The 17,912-nt window shown below is 43.8% G+C and overlaps 1 protein-coding gene across 3 annotated transcripts in view; it reads left to right on the forward strand.

Annotated features, from left to right (window-relative positions):
* SH3PXD2A (SH3 and PX domains 2A) overlaps positions 1–17,912 on the forward strand; it is a 228,968-nt gene that overhangs the window by 93,553 nt on the left and 117,503 nt on the right. For all 3 annotated transcript variants that reach the window (XM_065746041.1, XM_065746044.1, XM_065746043.1), the window contains exons 4-5: positions 361–437; positions 8,306–8,397. In XM_065746041.1, coding sequence (XP_065602113.1) covers positions 361–437; positions 8,306–8,397 — 169 coding nt within the window. The remainder of the gene's footprint in view (positions 1–360; positions 438–8,305; positions 8,398–17,912) is intronic.

The following is a 17,912-nucleotide window of genomic DNA, read 5'->3' on the forward strand; positions in this document are numbered from 1 at the left end:
CAGAAATATCATCGATTAAGGAGGTTATTATTTTTTCACTTTAAAGAAGAAAAAAGAGCTTGTTTGTTTTTCTTATATTTGGTTTCCCTCTGTAGATTTATAAGGTGTCTTGCACCAAAACTTCCTCTTTCCTTGTGTGTTGCTGTTCTGTGTGCAAGGCCAGGAGCACTGTGCTAGGAGGAAGCTGGGTGTGCAGCAACGGGGCAGTGATGGAGCCCTTGCCCTGACATGACAGAGCAGCACCATCATGGAAGTGACTCATAACTTGGTATTGATTTGCTCTAGCATAACACTAGCACTGAGCAGTAACCAAATATTCTTTATATTGATTATGAAATAAATCTTCTGTTTTCTCTTCAGGTAAGATCCTGTTCCGGAGGAGCCACGTCCGAGATGTAGCTGTGAAGAGGCTGAAGCCCATTGATGAGTATTGCAGGGTAAGGAGCTCCAGAGGATGGTGTAGAAGAGCTGCCAGGGGGAGCACAGCCAGCTGCTGTCCCGTGCCTTTCCCCGTGCTCACTACCAGGAGTTTCATCTATGTTGAACTCATCGCAAGGAGGGTCTTCTTTAAGCAAAGATGGTCCATCCCAAACATCACCAAGATTAACAAGGCAGCTGTGCTGCATATCTGAAGCACCACATTGGTGCCTTATTTAATCAGAAAAATCCACAAGCACAGTCTGCCCTGCTAGGGCTCTTCACATAAAAGCAGATTTTATTTCTACTTCAGTCCTGATGAATGCAAGAGTTCAGTAGGCAGAGGCACAACAAAGATGGCGTTTTCTTCTTTCCCTGTCTGTCTGTGTTGCAGGAGGGAAATTTCAGGTTTGTGCAGTACTGGAGATGGACTGGTGGCTTTCAGGGGTGTTTTCCTGTAATAAGTGAAAGCCTGGAAATTTATGGCAGGGCAGAAAAGTCTGCTGTGTGGGGAAGAGGGTTAAGTGACCTGGTCTTTCCTTTCCAGCTTAGACTTCATGATTCTGTGATAATTAATCCTCTGACAGTAGATTAAAGTTATTTCTATTATCAGGACTAATACCTGACTTTTGGGGAAGTATTGAGCACATCAGCCTATAATTTAAACCCCAGACTTCCTCTTTTCATTACCATGGGATTTTCTTTTTATTTTTAGAAAGTCAGAGGAGCAGGTGGAGGGGAAAAACTCCATTCCCAGTCAGACATTTGCTCATCCACAACAGTGAGCAGGTCATTGCAATGCCTGGGGCGCACTGCAGACAGCGGTGATGTGGCCCCAGCAAACCCCTGCCTTTTGCATGGCCCAAGCAAGGAAGCTGTAAGCCAAGTCTTATCTCATGAGATCAGGCTTTCTATATGACAATTAACACACTGTCTTCCTGCCGACGGCCCAGTGGCTGCTTTAAAATGGTCCTACTGCGTCGCCAGCCTCCCTGCTTCAGACAGGAACTGCCCACGACGAGAGCAGCCAAGACGAATGTCAGGGTTCACCCAGCAGATGCGTGGCAGAGAAAGCAGCAATTTACTTGGGGGGGAGCCCCCGCCCCAGACTGGAAGCTGCTTATCTGAGACCCCATTGTCTATGCCCAGACGGCCCCAGCCCAGCACTGCCCTGCCTCTCACCTCCAAGGAGTGTGATGTCACCAAGCTGGTGTACATGGGTCTTAGTGGGATCTCTGAATAGAGTCATACCCCCCCTCTTCAGCATCATTTGCTTTTTTTCTGCCTTTCTTCCCCTGTTCAGTGAATGTTTTTACTCTTGAAGAATTGTTCAGAACTGTAGAGCAAGAGCATTGTTTTGAGAAGTTCATTACTGCTCATCTAAAAGAGGAGCGCAAAGTTGATGTCATAGAATCACAGAATGGCTTGGGTTGGAGGGGACCTTAAAGATCATGGAGCTCCATCCAGCTATCGTGGGCAGGGTTGTCCCATGCTGGTCCTAAAACAAGTAGGCAGACGACATGCCTAATTGAAAAAAAAAAAAAGAATGATGTGAGTGTAGTTGATGGAGAGTATTTGACATGAGGGAGTGAAATGAATAAATGAGACAACAGAGTTTTGTCCACTGGAATCTGTGAGGAAGCAGAGGAGTCAGGCAGCTTCCGATGCAAAGTTTGTGGTAATTTTTTTGCCAGATGAGGAGTCTGAATCCATTTCACCTGGTAAGACAAAGCACAAATGGGCCCTGGGTATGGTGCAAATGTTCGACCATTTGTTGTTTTCTTGCAGGCTGCCTCTGAGGAGCACAGCAATTTGCATGGCTGAGCAGCAGGTCGAACTTCTGGTTTGATGTGTTGTGGTTCCTGCTGGGGGCATGGAAGCAGGGACAGGCAGGCAAAAGCTGTCCCACAGTTTGTGGGACACTGGCAATATAAGGAGGCCTGCAAAAAGTATTGGCCAACAGCATGGGCCTTGCAGCCCCATTGTCTGTCAGGTTCTTTGCTGCTGTGTGCCAGCTGAGGGCATGGCATCACAGAGATAACCAAGCCACTGCTTTTGGTAAAGCTGCAGGAAACTTTAAAGTTGTGATGAAAAGCAGAGTGGGATGTACAGGAAAAAAGTTTCAAGGCATTTCTCTGTAAACATGTGAAAGTAAAGGTCTGGATGTCTGATGTGTAACCTGAGCGAGTTAGCAAACAAGCTCAGTTTTGCCTGTAAACGTGTGCTGCCTGCCTACTGGAATTGATATCTCTGGATGATTTTCCTCCTGACTCTAGGCTTGGAGTTAGTCTAAGGCAGTTCAAGGTCTTCTGGGCTCCATGGGCCTGGTTTTCTTAAATTTTTACGAGTTTTTGATGATGTAAAAGCAGCAGCAACTTCACAGCCTAGTCTCGCTAGGGGCATTTTGTTTAGTAAGCTTCTGATCTCCCAAACACACCTCCTGGGTGTGCCTGACCACTATGCATCACCCTATATGAAAGAAAGACCAAACCTTCACGTTGTCCTTCCTCAGCCCTCTGGGAAAACACAAGGCAGCATTGCAGGCTGGCATCATCTTGTGTGTTGGTGCTGACTGAAGGAAGCATCTCTGTGCTGGGGAGCTTTGAAGATCCGTTCTTCGGTTTTCATTTCGAGTCCGTTCGTCATAAATATTTCAGTTTGTCACACACTTTTATGCTCTCCCAACTGGAGGTGGATTTATCTTCAAGCCTATGGGCTTCTCCATGGTGCCCAAATGCATGCCACCTAAATAAAAATTAAAAGAGCAAGTCACATCAACACCAGGAAATTATTAGTCATTCTTTTATTAAAGTTTTCAAGTTACACTTCAAAAAGGAAAAAAACATGATTGCCTCCCTCTTGGTCTTTCAGTCCAGGTTGTCTTTCAAGGTTTCTCTACGCTAAGGCTGAATTAAAATGGAATAATAGTTAGTCCTGGTCGACAATGAAGGGTTTAATTGGAAAACTTTTTAACTTCATCGGTCATTTTTACTTTGCTTTTCAGAATCCTTTGAACCATCTTTGATTTTGAACCATCTTGGTCTTTGAGCCATCTGCAGTAGTAAGAGTTAACTATTTGCCATGTTCCTTTTGGTACCTGGTGTAGAGCTTGCACTTTTATGGCCCTTTCATGTCAGAACCCCTTCTATGTGTCAGTCATTTCCAAAATTGCACCCTTTTTCCACCTCACCACAGTGCTTTATTTATTCCTACATCTCCCTACTTCTCCAGTGTGAGTCACTGCCATGCACTCTTCACCCAAGTCTCTGGAATCATACAATCATTTGCGTTGGAAGGGACCTCTACAGTTCATCTAGTCCAACTTCCCTGCAGTAAACAGGGGCACCTCCAGCTCTGACTATCAGTGTTTGCCATCCGACCTCCACAGTTTATTTTGGGAGGTTTAAGCTCGGAGGTATGTGAGCCTCTCAACAAAACAGATGCAAAAAGTGTTTTCAGATAAGTAATATTATTTCTCTGTTTTGAGAAATGAACTATGGTAATTGCACTTTCCCTCTTGGTGAACTCATGACCATTCCGAAACATCTGCCACAAGCAATTATTGTTAATTAGGATGATAAGCAGTTGAGAACAGGATACTTAATATGAAAAGTCAGGGAGCTGTAATCATGCAGTAGTCAGCTGTCTGTGTGTGCGGAGCTGGGATTAGCCCCACTGAGCATGAGGGACACCGGGTGTCTGAAACCCCCCATTGCTGCGGGGTGCTGAGTGTCCCCTGTGGGGCAGATAGATCCCCCCAGGGATGCTGGGCCTCCTCTAATGGTTGTACAAGTGGTTACACAAGTGTGACCAGTCTCCAGTTTTAGACAAAAGGCTCAGTGGGGTAAATATCATATGCATATTCACACACCTCCTGTGTATCTCCATAAATGCATATCAGTGCATCTGCTTTTTATAAATGTATCTGTGTAAACGCAACACGCAGCTCTCAAGGCACACTTAAATACTGCATGTTTCCTCACCCACGTGCATGCATTTTAGTGTAATAAATTCCCAGTGAGCTGTTTGCAGTCCATGTGACCTACAGCACCAAGCCCCTGCCTGCAGCCCGTGCTGTGCTTTGCTGCGGTGCTGTGTGAGGCAGACAGCCGGTCGTGCTGGATGCTGAGGGCTGATTGCTAACGCCCTGCCTGACGTGACAGCTTTTCTAATAGCTTTTCCAATCACCTACTTCTCTGTGAGACTGTCTGAAACCTGTAATATAGAGAGACAGGCATCATTACAGGCTGAAGTAGCACTTAAAAGCATATCTTCTAAGGAGCGTGTGAGGTCTCAGCAGTGCGTGTCCACCTTCGCCTGCCAAAGAAGGAATCTCACTGATAACACTCAGCAGTGGTGCAAGGATGAATTCTGCCCACTAGCACTTTTTATCTCTCACCTTTCCTGTGCAAATTCCTTGCTGTTTCTGGATGCGTGCTGTTTGTAACTGCATATATTTACCTCTGTTTTCTGCTTACCAGGAAGAATGTCACATCCCTATCCTTTCCATCCTTTCACCGTCTGTTTTCCTCTTCTCTCCTTGACCTTGCAGTCCTACCTTCAGCCTGCTGCAGCTCTGCCCTGAAGCCGTTCTGCTGGAAATGCCCAGATGTGCATTTTCCCCTTGCAGAGGGGCAGAGGTGTTGCCCATGTCCTCAGTGCATTTTTTGTTCACTCTGAAGTCACACTGCTCTTTCTTTGGCTTTTGTTCTTTAGAAATAAATACAAATTGATTGGCTGCAGACTTTACACTGAGCTCCCCCCAAAACATGTGATGGTAGATTGTTTTCAGGTGGTTTTCATTTCATCTCAATACACTGGGCTGAGAATGGCAACACTCTGGGAGGTGATTCTCCAGTGGGAGAGCCATCCCTGCCCCAGGGCCACCATGTCCCCAGGGTTTGTGAGCTGGTCACTGGCGTGGAACAACTTCAGCTCTTTGACTCTTGTACAGTGCTCTCTGCCTTGGAGAGAGAGGAGACAAGGAGGGCCTTTCCAGTTAGAATCATAGAATCATCAAATCATTAGAGTTGGAAGGAACTCTTAAAGGCCATCTGGTCCAACTCCCCTGCAGTGAACAGGGACACCTACAGCTCCATCAGATGTTAAGAGCCCATCTAGCTTGACCTTGGGTGTCTCCAGGGATAGGGCACCACTATCCCTCTGGGCAACCTATGCCAGTGCCTCACCGCCCTTATTGTAAAAAACTTCTTCCTTATATCCAATCTAAATCACCCCTCGTAGTTTGAAACCAGTAATCCTCCTGCAGCTTGGCATGACCATGATGCTCGCTTTAATGTTTCTGGAGGGGTCAGATTTCTTAAAGCCTCCATTGATTTAGAAACATAATGCAACACAGCAGCTTGCTAGTATATTCCTACATCACTGAAAACCTGCTCTGTGTTCTGGTCCAGTACTGACATCTGTAGCCTTTTTTTTAGGAACCTGCAACATATAGGGAAGTGATGTTTCTTTGAGAAGGTGTCTGATGATCAGGACCCCCTGCGATACATATAACGTGGGTATTCATGTTTCTCTGGTAATGATATGTATCATTTGCTGTTGCCCTATTGACTGCACAAGATCAAGCCCTTAGAGATTTCAAAACACACTGTAGATATTAAATATCTGAGCCTCATAACCTTTCAGCAGATTAGGTAAGTGTTTTTGCTCAGCATTTTAAATGGGTAACAGAAGATATATCCCTGCTGAATTTCATGGAATGAGGTTAAGTAACCTGTCCAAACCGAAAAGGGTTAGTAATAGAGCTGGCGATGAATCTTGGCTCCATACACTGCTCTTCAGACAGCAGTCCTACTCTGCATAAGTCTATCTCCTCCTTGAGATTCTGCTGAATAAAACACGCTTCGGTGTCTGAGGTGGTGCAGCGTTTCTCTTTCAGCATGCTGTAATCTTTACTGTTCCTGGGCAGTTGCTGGTTTCCCAGTATCATTTCTGCTTATATGCAGCAGGAATAAGGGCAGAGAGCTCACATCTTTGTTGCATTGTTTGGTAAAACAGCAGGATTGAGTGGATAGCAGTGGGGGCTGAGATGTCTCTCATTCGAAGTAGAATACTTCAGTTTTCCATCTGTTATACTTGGTCCTGCATTAGCTGCAGGATCCACCAGTGCTCTGTAGGCATACCCCAGCTACTGCCAGGCTTCCACTGCTGATGCTGTTTCCTTGTAACAAGGTGTTTTTTCTGCTCTGTAGCACAGTTGTGCATGGCCAGAAGTCAGCTTCTCATTCTTCACAGGCTTGCTGATATCACATGATTTCCCCTGCATTTGTATAATATCTGTCAAGCAGGGTAAGGTGAGCTGTAGCCATGGAAGCACTAGGCTTGCAGTTTTGGACTACCTCAAAACAGGATCAGATTGCCTAATACTGGAAACCCACTGCTTCGGATTAGGATTTTTATTCTGGGGGGCTGTTTTCCTTGATGCCTCCAAGCAGGAGTAGTCTTGGAAGCAAATTTGTTCTCTTCTGAAGTTTGCCTGGAAGCAGACACGTTAACAGACTGCCCATCCTGCCTTCATGCTTTGGCTGGTCTTCATTGGCTGTCTGACCAAGATAAAGCAGACGTCTCATGGGTTAGTGTAACCAGTTTGCCCTAATGCACCTTCATTTAGCTCTGCTGTAGTTTTTCATCCATCTCTCAAGATTGTTTGTCCTACTTCCAACTAGCAGATGATCCAGGCAATCTCATTTCGTCAAATGGGTTTACAGCACTTCTAAGAAGTTTGGTCTATATTTAACTCACGGCCTATTTCCACCATAACTTAGCACATGGGGAGGTTAACTCCAGTTTCTTCTCCTGTCCTAATGGTCACTTCTGCAGTAAATCTCAGAATCATTACATGTGAAGCTGCTGTTTGTGGGTTGGGGTCAGCTGCGTGTCTTCCTTGGGCACTGTCAGACTCTAGAGCTTAGGCAGCAAATTTACAGCATGATTCTGCCTTGTGTGCTTGTCTCACCAGTTTCCAATCCACTTCCATGTAGCTTGGTTCTTCCCAAATTACACTTACTTCTGCTGAGCATAATAAATGCTGCATATCTGTACCTTACAGAATGTATGGACATTGTTAGCCAGGATACAGTGCAGTGAAGCTGCCTTTGTGCAGGAATAGCCTCCAGGCCTTTTTTTTTTTCTTTATTTTGCAGGCAATTAATCAAATTCCTTTCCTATTAATTTAGGAACAAATTGTGTGCTTTTGTTTGTTTGTTTTCTAGCAAACTCTGCTAAAACAGAAAAATGTTGACAGTGCTAAACAGAAAGCTTTATGAGGAACATTAATCCATTGTATGAGGGTGTTGAGCCTGCAGATTTTCATTGCTTGTACTTGTATGCATTGACATAAGAACTTCTAAGCCCTAGCCACATTGCCTTGAGGTACTGTGCAAACCTGTCACAGAGTCCCTGCCACAAAGTACTTCATCTTTTCAGTGTAATGGTTTTGCTCACATGGATCAAATTCTGCTCTTGGACACACAGCAAAAAATGACAACTCTAGGTTCCATCTCTTATCTGAATTCATCACTTCCTACTTGACATTTGCAGTCAAGTCATGCAATTCCCTTTCTTCTCAGCTAAGTAGCTGGGCCTGATGTTTCCTTTTCTATTTCCTTCCCCCTGCCAAGACTGTTTTGCCACCTCTTGCTTGGTAGTTCAGATGTTTGAGACCATCTTCCGTCCATTCAAGGCTGGATGTGGCTCTGGGTAGTCTGGCCTAGTGGTTGGCGACCTTGCCCACAGCAGGGGGGTTGAAACTAGATGATCTTTGAGGTTCTTTGCAACCCAGGCCATTCTATGATGATTCTATGATACTATGTTTTTAATATGGCTTTTCTAAGTGTTTGTCCCTCCCTCTTGATTCCTTTTGCAGGCGCTGGTTCGACTTCCCCCTCACATTTCACAGTGTGATGAAGTCTTCAGGTTCTTTGAGGCTCGCCCAGAAGATCTCAACCCTCCAAAAGAGTAAGTGCTACATGCATTTCCAATTCTTTTTTGTTGGCTGGAAGAAAGCTGGAGGTTATTCACTTAAATGCTACTGTAGGTGTGGGAACAGATCTTGTAGCTTTCAATCACTATCTTAGAAAATGCCCAGCAATTACATGCAACCACTTGGGTGTGTGGAGGACAGAGAAATCAAGCAGCCCTCAAACTCATTTTTCAGCCATCTCCCACCCACTTTTGCATTGTCTATTGCTGATGCTCTTCTAATGAGGGAACCTCCCCTTGCTTGTGAGTTTTACCTGATAATTATCGCCAAGGACTCATTTAGTTGGCACAGCAGCAGGAGGGAAATCCTGCCAGTAAGTACTCAGCTAATAATTACCAGCTGCTTCTTTAAATGTACTCCTGCCCACAGATATTTAGTTATCTGAAGGGAGCAAGATTGTGGTCCAGATCCAAAATCGTCTCTGGAGAGCCTATTCTTTCTAAGCAGGAAGCTAAGAAAAGGCTGGGAAAAGAGTTTCCACTGAACACAAAACAGAATCATAGCCTTTACCTTGGAATAGACAGGCTGATTCATGGTGATATTGTCACAGTTCAGAGAACTAATTTATCCAGGGAAAGCATTGGCAAGAGGGTATTTACAAGTAACTGTGCTGCCTTGTGTGATATTTCCTTTTCTCCTTCACAACAAGCAGGATATATTTTGTTGTGCTCCTCAGTTATATGTTTTGATGGTCCCATTGTGTTTTGTGCAGCTTTGTGGCACGGTTTGAAACCTGATTGCAGGCAGCTTTTCTGCAATTTGGTTTCACCAGCGTTAGCTTAGCACAGAAGTAATCTCAGAATCATAGAAGTGTTAAGGTTGGAAAAGGTATTTAAGATCATCTAGTCCAACACCAGCCCACCCCCACCATGCCCATTGACCGCATCCCTCAGTGCCACATCTCCATGGTTCTGAACTCCCCCATGGACAGTGATGCCACCACCTCCCTGTGCAGCCTGTGCCAATACCTCACCACTCTTTCTGAGAAGAAATTTTTCCCACTATGCAACTTAAGGCCATTATCTCTCATCCTGTCATTGTTGTTTGCCACTTTGGTGCATGAAGAACCTGTATGTAGCAGAAAGCTTTGCACTGACTTTGGCTGCCTTATGTTGGACCTGTAGTTGTGATGTTAGTGTAGAGGAGAGGAAGTTCACAGCTTGATTTCCAGACTTTCTGTGTTGCATTGTATGGCTTTGATCATATTGGCATTTGGTATTTGTACCGAAGGAAAGTACTGCTAGTGCAGCTGAGAGCAAAGTCTGTTTGTGAAATGAAAAAAAGGCGCAGCTTTAAAATGAAGTCTGCAAAAAGAGCTGCTCTTTTTTTCTTTCTAGACAGGTTTTCTTTGGAGAAATATCTGAGATAAGTAGAGAAAATGAAGTTGGAATGTTCACTGTTAAACAAGTGCTGCAAACTCAGAAAGTTTTGCAGCAGGATGTGTCTGCACTCTGGGATCTACTGACCATCATGATTTCCATTTAAGTCTGGTAAGAAGGTTTGCAGAGGTTAATCCAAAACTCCTGTCTGATGCAAGGAGATACCCACATGTCCCAAACAGAAACAGACCCCAGAGGAGTTGTAGGATCTGCAGGGTTACATGAGAGCTTGCCTGGAGAATCCCATGTGAACCTCAGGAACCTGCATTTAATGCTGTTCAGCACTTCTGCCTGCTTTCTGTATTGATTCAGAGCCGTAGCATTAGGCCTGAGTAAAACAGTTGTGACTGGACTGCATGGGCAGGGCACTAGCCATTATGGCTTTCTTTCTCGTTTCTGTTCCTATGTTTTGTTGAGAGCCTTTTGCTGAGCTCCCAGTTCAATAGCATTGAAGCAGTTTTCAGGTTACCCATTTGCACCCTCTAGGAAAAACAAAGAAGCCTAAATTTTCTCAGCCCAGGCTTTACAACGTATTCTGACCTAGTAATAAGTGTGATTTATTTCCCTGGAAAATGTAGAGAAATAACCTGATTAAATCTCACTTCACTAATGTCTGCAGGACATTAATCTAGCTGGGTTTAAACAAATCCTACCTCGTCTTCTGTAAGCAAACAGATCTTAGGGAAGGTGTCTAAGGTTTCTGCTGGGAGTGCTTCACAAAAGATGTATTGTTGGAACTGAAGATTAATCTCTACAAAAAGATGATGTAAAAGCCAATGGAAACATCTTAGTGTTTTTCTTCTGTGGACTGAGGAGGGATGGAGAAGGTGTGGGGCTCACTGGACCTCTGTGTAGGGTCCTGGAGAAGGACACCTCCAGGGAGATTCTCAGCCTCTGCACGAAGGAGTGTTGTCTGCCAGAGAAATCCCTGATTAATTCCCTTGTTTTGAATTCTGGCAAACCCGCCCCAGAATAGCAAGCCAGCACTGCCTGAGCCCTGTGAAATCAGCCCTCCTTGGACCTCACTCACAGCCCCATAATATCACTGGAGGTGGTAGGGGGTAGCCTGAGGGCAGAATCTAGGCTACTGGAATTATTTTCTCTTTATTCAGCTGCTTCTTTTAGCACTCAGTGCAGCAATTCTTTGTGCAGTGACAATGCAGCATACACGTGGCACCCAAGTGGCTGTGTTAAAGGAGATCAAATGTCACCACGTGAGGGATTCAGCCACCGAGGGATGGCAGAATGGGGTTTCTTGTGCTGATTTTGTGTCTTCTTTCTGCGCACAGCAAGATGGCCTTTAGTTTCAGGATGGCCTGCTCTGTCTTTCTGCAGATGCTCAGCTTCATAAGACAAAGCCTGACCTGGAGTTCAATTAGCTGACCTCCAGGAGTGAATCCCTTACTGCCCCCGCCAGCTCTTCTCTCCAGGCTGTGGCCATTTGGCTTGCTGGCTGCTCCCTGCAGGGTCGTTTCCTACTACTGCTGAGCTCTGCTCTCCCACAGTGCTGAGCAGCACACAATCCAGCTGTAATAAAAGATGGGGTTTTCCAACACGGCTATAATCTGGCCAGTTTGTTGGATTGGATTTGCTGCTTAGGTTTTGTTTCCTGTTTTGGTGATGGTCCAAGCTTTCAAGTTCTGTGACAATAGATATTCCACTCAGTACCACTAAACCTATTCCTTGTCCAGCAGCTTGTGAGGAGAACTGGAGAGGTGTCACCAGAGAGCACAGCTGAGCTGTGCCTACAGCCCTGCTGAGGCTGGGCCAGGTAGCTCACAACAGCAGTTTCCCTTTGTGCAGCATGGGATGGACCTTCATAGGACACTAAATCTTCTGTGACACAGTTTTGGAGCTCTCTTGGACCACTCCCCATGGTGAAAACACATCATTTGTAAGAGAGCTACGGGAAAAGTTACTGTAAAAAAAGAAGAAAGGTCTTTTTTATTTTTCCAGTATCCTACATTAAAACACCATGTCATTGTAAGCCATTCATTTACTGGATGCTTCTGTTAATAATTATAATTACTAATAACTAAGCCAGAGGTGGATTAATTTCAGACTTCTACTGGGGATTTGGATTTGAGGCTAAGGTCAGGCCAGGGCTCACAGTCAACAAACAGAATCTCAGAAACCATTTTTTGAATTATTCTTTTTTTACAAAAAATAACAGCAATGCCCAAAGAAAAGTATTAATCAATTTGACATTGCATATGGTCTACTGCTTTTAGGGCATTTTTGATGTTTGATTCAAAATATCACAGCCAGACTGGTCATATGAGTACTCATTTTCCTTTCTGGTCTCACTGCAATATCAAAAGCAGACCAAGATCCACCAGTGCATTTCTGCAGTACTCCCCCTGCAGAAATTCAGGCAGTCTCAAACAAGATTTCTGTTTAAACCACCAATAATAACATTAACAACTGAGTTTAAAGCAGTGTTTATTATCCGATAATATTTTACTGTAAGAGTCATAAAGTGATTTTCAAACAATATGCAAATCTGGAAAAAATGGGGCACTTACTAAGTAGACAAAATAACATTCTGAGGGTTGATGCAGAAAATGCACTTAATAATGACAGTTCCTTTGCTGAAGTACATAAATGTGTGGTGTAGCTTTGGGCTGTGTCCATCATACATCCATCACATAAATCCTAGTGTCCCATTCCAGTTCCCAGATGCTAAGCAGTAACTGTGAATGCAAGTTTGATTCTCCCTATTACCAACTTCTGGTAAGGAATCCGAAAAGAAGCTGCCAGGGTTACTCATTAATCATGTTTTAGTGTGTGAGTTTGGTAGTGCTAAAGCACAGTTCCCTAACAGATTGGTTTTCTGTCCATTAATTTGAATGTGTTACATATGGCTATTCCATGTTCCCGAATGATCTGCCCTGCAGTATCCAATAAAGAGGAGGCAAGTTTTTCATCTGTAGAACACCTACCTTTATTCTCATTTGTTTGATATTAAGCTAATCATTTTTCTTGTATTTCATCCATTTAGAATAGTGTTTCATGACACATTTGGGAGCGAAGTCTCTGAGCTGCTGCTCTTTGTTTTGTGATTGATCTTTCTTACAGGGCTTACAGGAGAGAGAATTTTCCCATCATTTAGGAATGTAGTCAGCACCATCTCATGACAGTCAGTATGTCAGTCCCTACGTGGTGGTGGTGTTGGGATCTCTCAATGAACGCTTTTTTTTTTGGAAAATTCATTCCACTTGAGAGATGTGAAATGGAAATTAATTTCCCCAAGAAATGCAAAATCAGCAAATGATGGAAGTTTTAGTTTCATGTGATTCACCATCTGGGAAGTAAATCATAATACACAGAACACAAAAAAAGAAAGGCATATCCGATACTTATCTGAAAAGGCTGACATGAAGATAAGATGGTTAAGATCCATTGTTCAGATGGGAAGAAGAGTTTTATGTTTTCAAAAATTTCTCAATCACCTTTGCTGAGATTTGGGTAGGCAAGGATGTAACAACCTGTGAAGGATGTTTGCCAAGCACCTTGCTTGGCTGCCCCTCTCCACTCATCTAGTGTCATGGATTGCCATTGGAATGAACTGCCACAGGTCTCTAGGTTCAGTAGAGCACCAAATGTGTTTTTTAGAGGTTTATTTACTCTGAAATGTTGGTCCTCAGCACCTAAATTTGTTGTGGAAATGGTTTTTGAGGCTTCTGGATCACAGAAGTGCTTCACAGCATGCTGCCCATACTTTGGGATGGCAGAAGTCTGTTGCTGTGGTGAGTCTGGTGCCTCAGCAGCACTGCTGGGTCCCATCAGTGCAGGGTCACCATCAGGTGGGCTCCAGATACCCCTGGTGTGTGCTGACTCCCATCTGTTGCTGAGATCCTTGGAGGGTCTCCCTTTGACATGGCTATCTTAAACAAAGCCAAGGTGTGGGTGGAGTACTCTCTAGGTATGGAAAAAAATGAAATAACACATGCATGACTCGTTCTCTTCTTTTGTTTCACATGGGAATTTCCCCTTTTGTTTGCAACATATAAATGATTTAGGCTGCAATATCAAATGGAGAGTACTGAAACTGCTGCAGTGTCAGTGGTACCAGGAGGTAGTGCAGCCTGTCCAAGACAAGATTTGAATCTTTTTACTGCTTGGCCATAAAAAAAAAATAGAAGAGAAATTGCATGTCAGTAACTTTCACACAGTAAACCTTGGGGAAAACAGAGTGCATGTTAAATGAAATAGATTCAGCAACTACAAAAACAACAGCAACAACAAAACAGCAACAACAACAAAAAGATATGCAAGAATGGCAGTTGGAGCAGCATACAGTCGTGCTGATACTGTTCAGCAAAAGCCTGTATTCCTTGCATTCAGTATCACATTTGGACTTGTGCTCGCTTTGTAGATCTGACTGTGAAAGGACACAGGGTTGAGAGAAGCAAAGATAGCTCAGTGCACTGCCACTTGGCACTGGCTGCCCAGCGCACAAAAATAGCTTTTTCCTGGATTGGGCATGACCACACTGCAGGGTTTAAAAGTGGTGTGCTGTCACTGGCACAGGATGAATTTAAAATAACCAGACTTATCCTGATTGCATCCGAATGTAACCGAAATCAGAGTGTTGCCAACAGGCTCCTGCTTCACTGTGAGCTAGCTTGCCTGGACCGAGTGCAGCAGTAGTGTCAGAGTTAGTAAAGGCTTACAAATCTGAGACAAGTTTTTTCTTTCTCTATATAAAAGATTTGGGTCTAAAGAGGCATTTTGAAAACCTGACGTTGCCTTTAGAAAAACTAAATGCCAGGGCTGCTGGCTCAAGCTCCTTTTTCTTGTCCAGTAATTTTTCCTCATATCCTAAAGGAACAATCACTGTTGATAATTTGCCAATCTCTATTTGTAGATTAGAAAGTAACAGTTCAGTTAATGTTTAAATTAACCCATAAAATTCCTTCCTCCCAGAGAAAGAAAGGTTAGTGGTTAATGGAGCAGATTTGGAAGTCTGCTCATTTTTGCCTCATTTACTTATTTTGTAAAGGCCTCTCCCATCTCCTGGCTGTACCTGCAGTATGACTGCCAATGTATAGTTTCAGAGATTTGCTAAGAAGATTTGACTCTGGTAAAAAAATATATAGTAATAATTTTAAAAAAAGCTCTGCTCCTTTTGCAGTATAATTCTAGAGATGGTCACCAAAAATATTTTGGTTTAGATCATCATTATTTCCACGGCCTCTGAGGAAAGCCTGTTCTGCTGGTACTTCTGTGTTCAAACCAGTTAGGGAGGCACAAGATCAAATTTACCTGGCAGTGGGGAAGGAGGCAGGGTTGGAGCAGAACCAAAGCAACTGGATTCAGAAGTTACCATGTTTGTGGTCGAGGAGCTGGGGCACCTGTTATCCTTGAGCCCTTGTTTCTTGAGCCAGTAAAATAGGATCTTCTAAAGCCTGTGATCATGGGCTGGTGATGCTTGCTTCGATGCTTCAGAATGGGCAGCTCCTTAGCCTGAACTACGGATGTGGATAAGCACACTGGAAATATTTAGGTCCATGCAAGGGGCAGTGTTTGGTGTTGCTGGGCCTGGTGGATGAACCTGAGATGGAGGACAGGAGTAGGGCTGGGAATTTCCTCATCTTATCTCCATTCCTTGCTCCCAGTGAGCCCTGGCCAGCAGGTTAATTGCAGCACTGGGTGCCTGTCACCACTGACTCACTGCAGGAGGGATGGGCTGGGGATTGCTTTGCACTAACATGACAGAGTGGAGCAGTGCCCGTCTTATCCCCTATGTGTCACGTCTCTGAAAAGCAAGAAGAGGCAGCTCATGCTATAAACGTAATTATATAACAGAGAAGAATCCAGCTTGTCATTGCCATGTCTATATTTAATATCGCCCAGCTATTGTTTAATGAAGATCTTTTTCCACTCCGTGGAGGAGAGCACTAGGGGCAGACGTGCTCAATGGGGCGCTTGCTGCCAGGATGATAAATTATCCCCTGTTGGTGCCTGGGGTCAGATGGGATTTCTTGCCGCCCTGCGCTTCCTATTGTTGATTGCTGTGTAATTCTGATGCTGCTTATCTGGAGGCTCTCTTTATTTTCCATGAGTGGCTTCCCTGGTTATAAAAAAAGGTGTTTTTCTCTTGTACCCAAGCCTAGTGTAACTATATATGCAATTCTGAACTGGTTGGGGGCAATATAAGACGTCCCATTAAATTTGATAAGGCTTTATCACGCTGTGCATGCTATGCTATATATAACAAGGGAAGGCGTTTCTTAAAGTGTTTTAATGCTGTGTAATACAGGCCAGATGGATATGACATCTCAAATTTATTTAAGGTGGAGCATTTCAAGCAGAAGTGACGTTCCTTGGTAAACAGGACTTTAAACTGTGAGTGTCTCCAGCACAGCCCTTAGCATCTAGCACTTGCCATCAGACAGGAGGACAGGGCTTGGTGTCTCACGTCCATGGCATCCTGCATTCAGCTCTCAATGCTGTTGCTGGTTAAAACCGTGTTTGTAGCAAGCTTGGAAAGAAAAGATATTTGTGGCAGTAGGGAGCCGTCCTCCGGAGAGCTGCACAGATCCAAAATGATCTGTTTTGCACTGTCCTTCTCTCAAGTGAGATAGAGGGGATCCTTCTTTAGGACTGAGGTTATATAAAAACACTGGACCCCAAGTGGCTCTGGCTGTATGAGACACAATGATCTATTGGTAGATCCATTTCCACCCTTTCCATCTTCATGACTGGTGTGCAGCTGACTGTCTTTCAAGCTGGCTGTGCCCAGAAACACAAGCGGAGGATCAAATAACAACATGTTTTGACTCCAAACTCTGGAGTGACTTATCATGTTATCAAAGCTTTTGATTTAATTGAAATTTCACAGATAACCCTAGACCTGCTTTTATGTGCAGACTCAAGAGCCAGTGGGAATTCACATAAAACCCTCCCCCTGCCCCTTTTAATGCTTGCATTTTTGTTCAGGAGGTTTATAGAAGGGATTTGCTACTGCTTATCTCTGGCTAGAGCAGTGTGTCTGGGTTAAAGATACCCTTTGTGTTTGGGCCACCTTCTTTTTCCAGTTATACCAGAGTTTGATAGGAACGACTCTGTTGACAGTAATGGACTTTTTGAGATTTACACTGATGTAAGGTTGCAGAATTTGTTGTGTTAAGAGTAGAATTATTCCCTTCTTTCCATTCACAGCTCTTAAAACAATTGGCCTAAGCTAGGAAAGCTGTTCGTTTGAACAGACCTCAGATATATTCTGAATAGAGGATTGACTGTGGCTTTGCAATGCTTTAGTCTAATCTAATAAATGCTGGTTATTTGCTAGATTCTTGCAAGCTGTATTTGCTCCAAGAAGTTTTAATAGCCACTCCAGTAATGCTGACTGCAGTGCACTGTGGTGAACCTCAGAACACTGTATATGTCTGATTACATTTGCTTTCAATTACAGTCTTGCGGGCTTGAAAAATCAGAGCAGTTCAGGCTCATTTGGGAACCATCACAAAAAAAATCACTAGTAACCTGAGATATCTAGTGCTTGAAAATACAGAAGAAGAAATTATTGGGGGACAAAATGCTTTATGAGAATAAAACCTTTGCAACAACTGTGGGGTTAGGATGGCAGGGCTGAAGGGGCACCATATCTAACAGATAAAGCTTTTCCTTTCCCATCCCAGTGTGCAGAGAATGAAGTGAGAGTGACTTATACCAGAAGCAGAGTTTGTCAGAGGCTTGAACTGGTCATGGTTCAGCAGTGAATTAGCAATATTGGCATCATCACTGCTCTTTTCCTAATGTGTAGATCCTCACCAACATTGTCCTCTCTTGGCTAGTCTTGGTTGGAGCTGTAGAGTTTAGGAAGGTATTAAGATGAAATTTGTCTTTCATCAGAATACAAGATTTTGTGAAGATGTTGATCAACTCTGGGTTGAAGCGGAATTTTCATTTAAAAGTGTTATGGTTTTATGATTTCTGTTGTATTATTGATATTCCACATCATAACATCATGTGGTTTATTGGGAGTTTTTCCAAAAATGAGTATTTGAGTTCCATTTGACACATGGTCCCCAAATTTGGATAACTTTTATCATCTCTGATGAGCAGCAGAATGGCTGTCAAGTGGACAGACTCCTTGGGGTGTT

This window comes from Cyrtonyx montezumae, unplaced genomic scaffold (assembly GCF_038088225.1).
Source record: "Cyrtonyx montezumae isolate F1298 unplaced genomic scaffold, pur_monq_1.0 scaffold_4, whole genome shotgun sequence".
NCBI classification, from domain to species: Eukaryota; Metazoa; Chordata; class Aves; order Galliformes; family Odontophoridae; genus Cyrtonyx; species Cyrtonyx montezumae.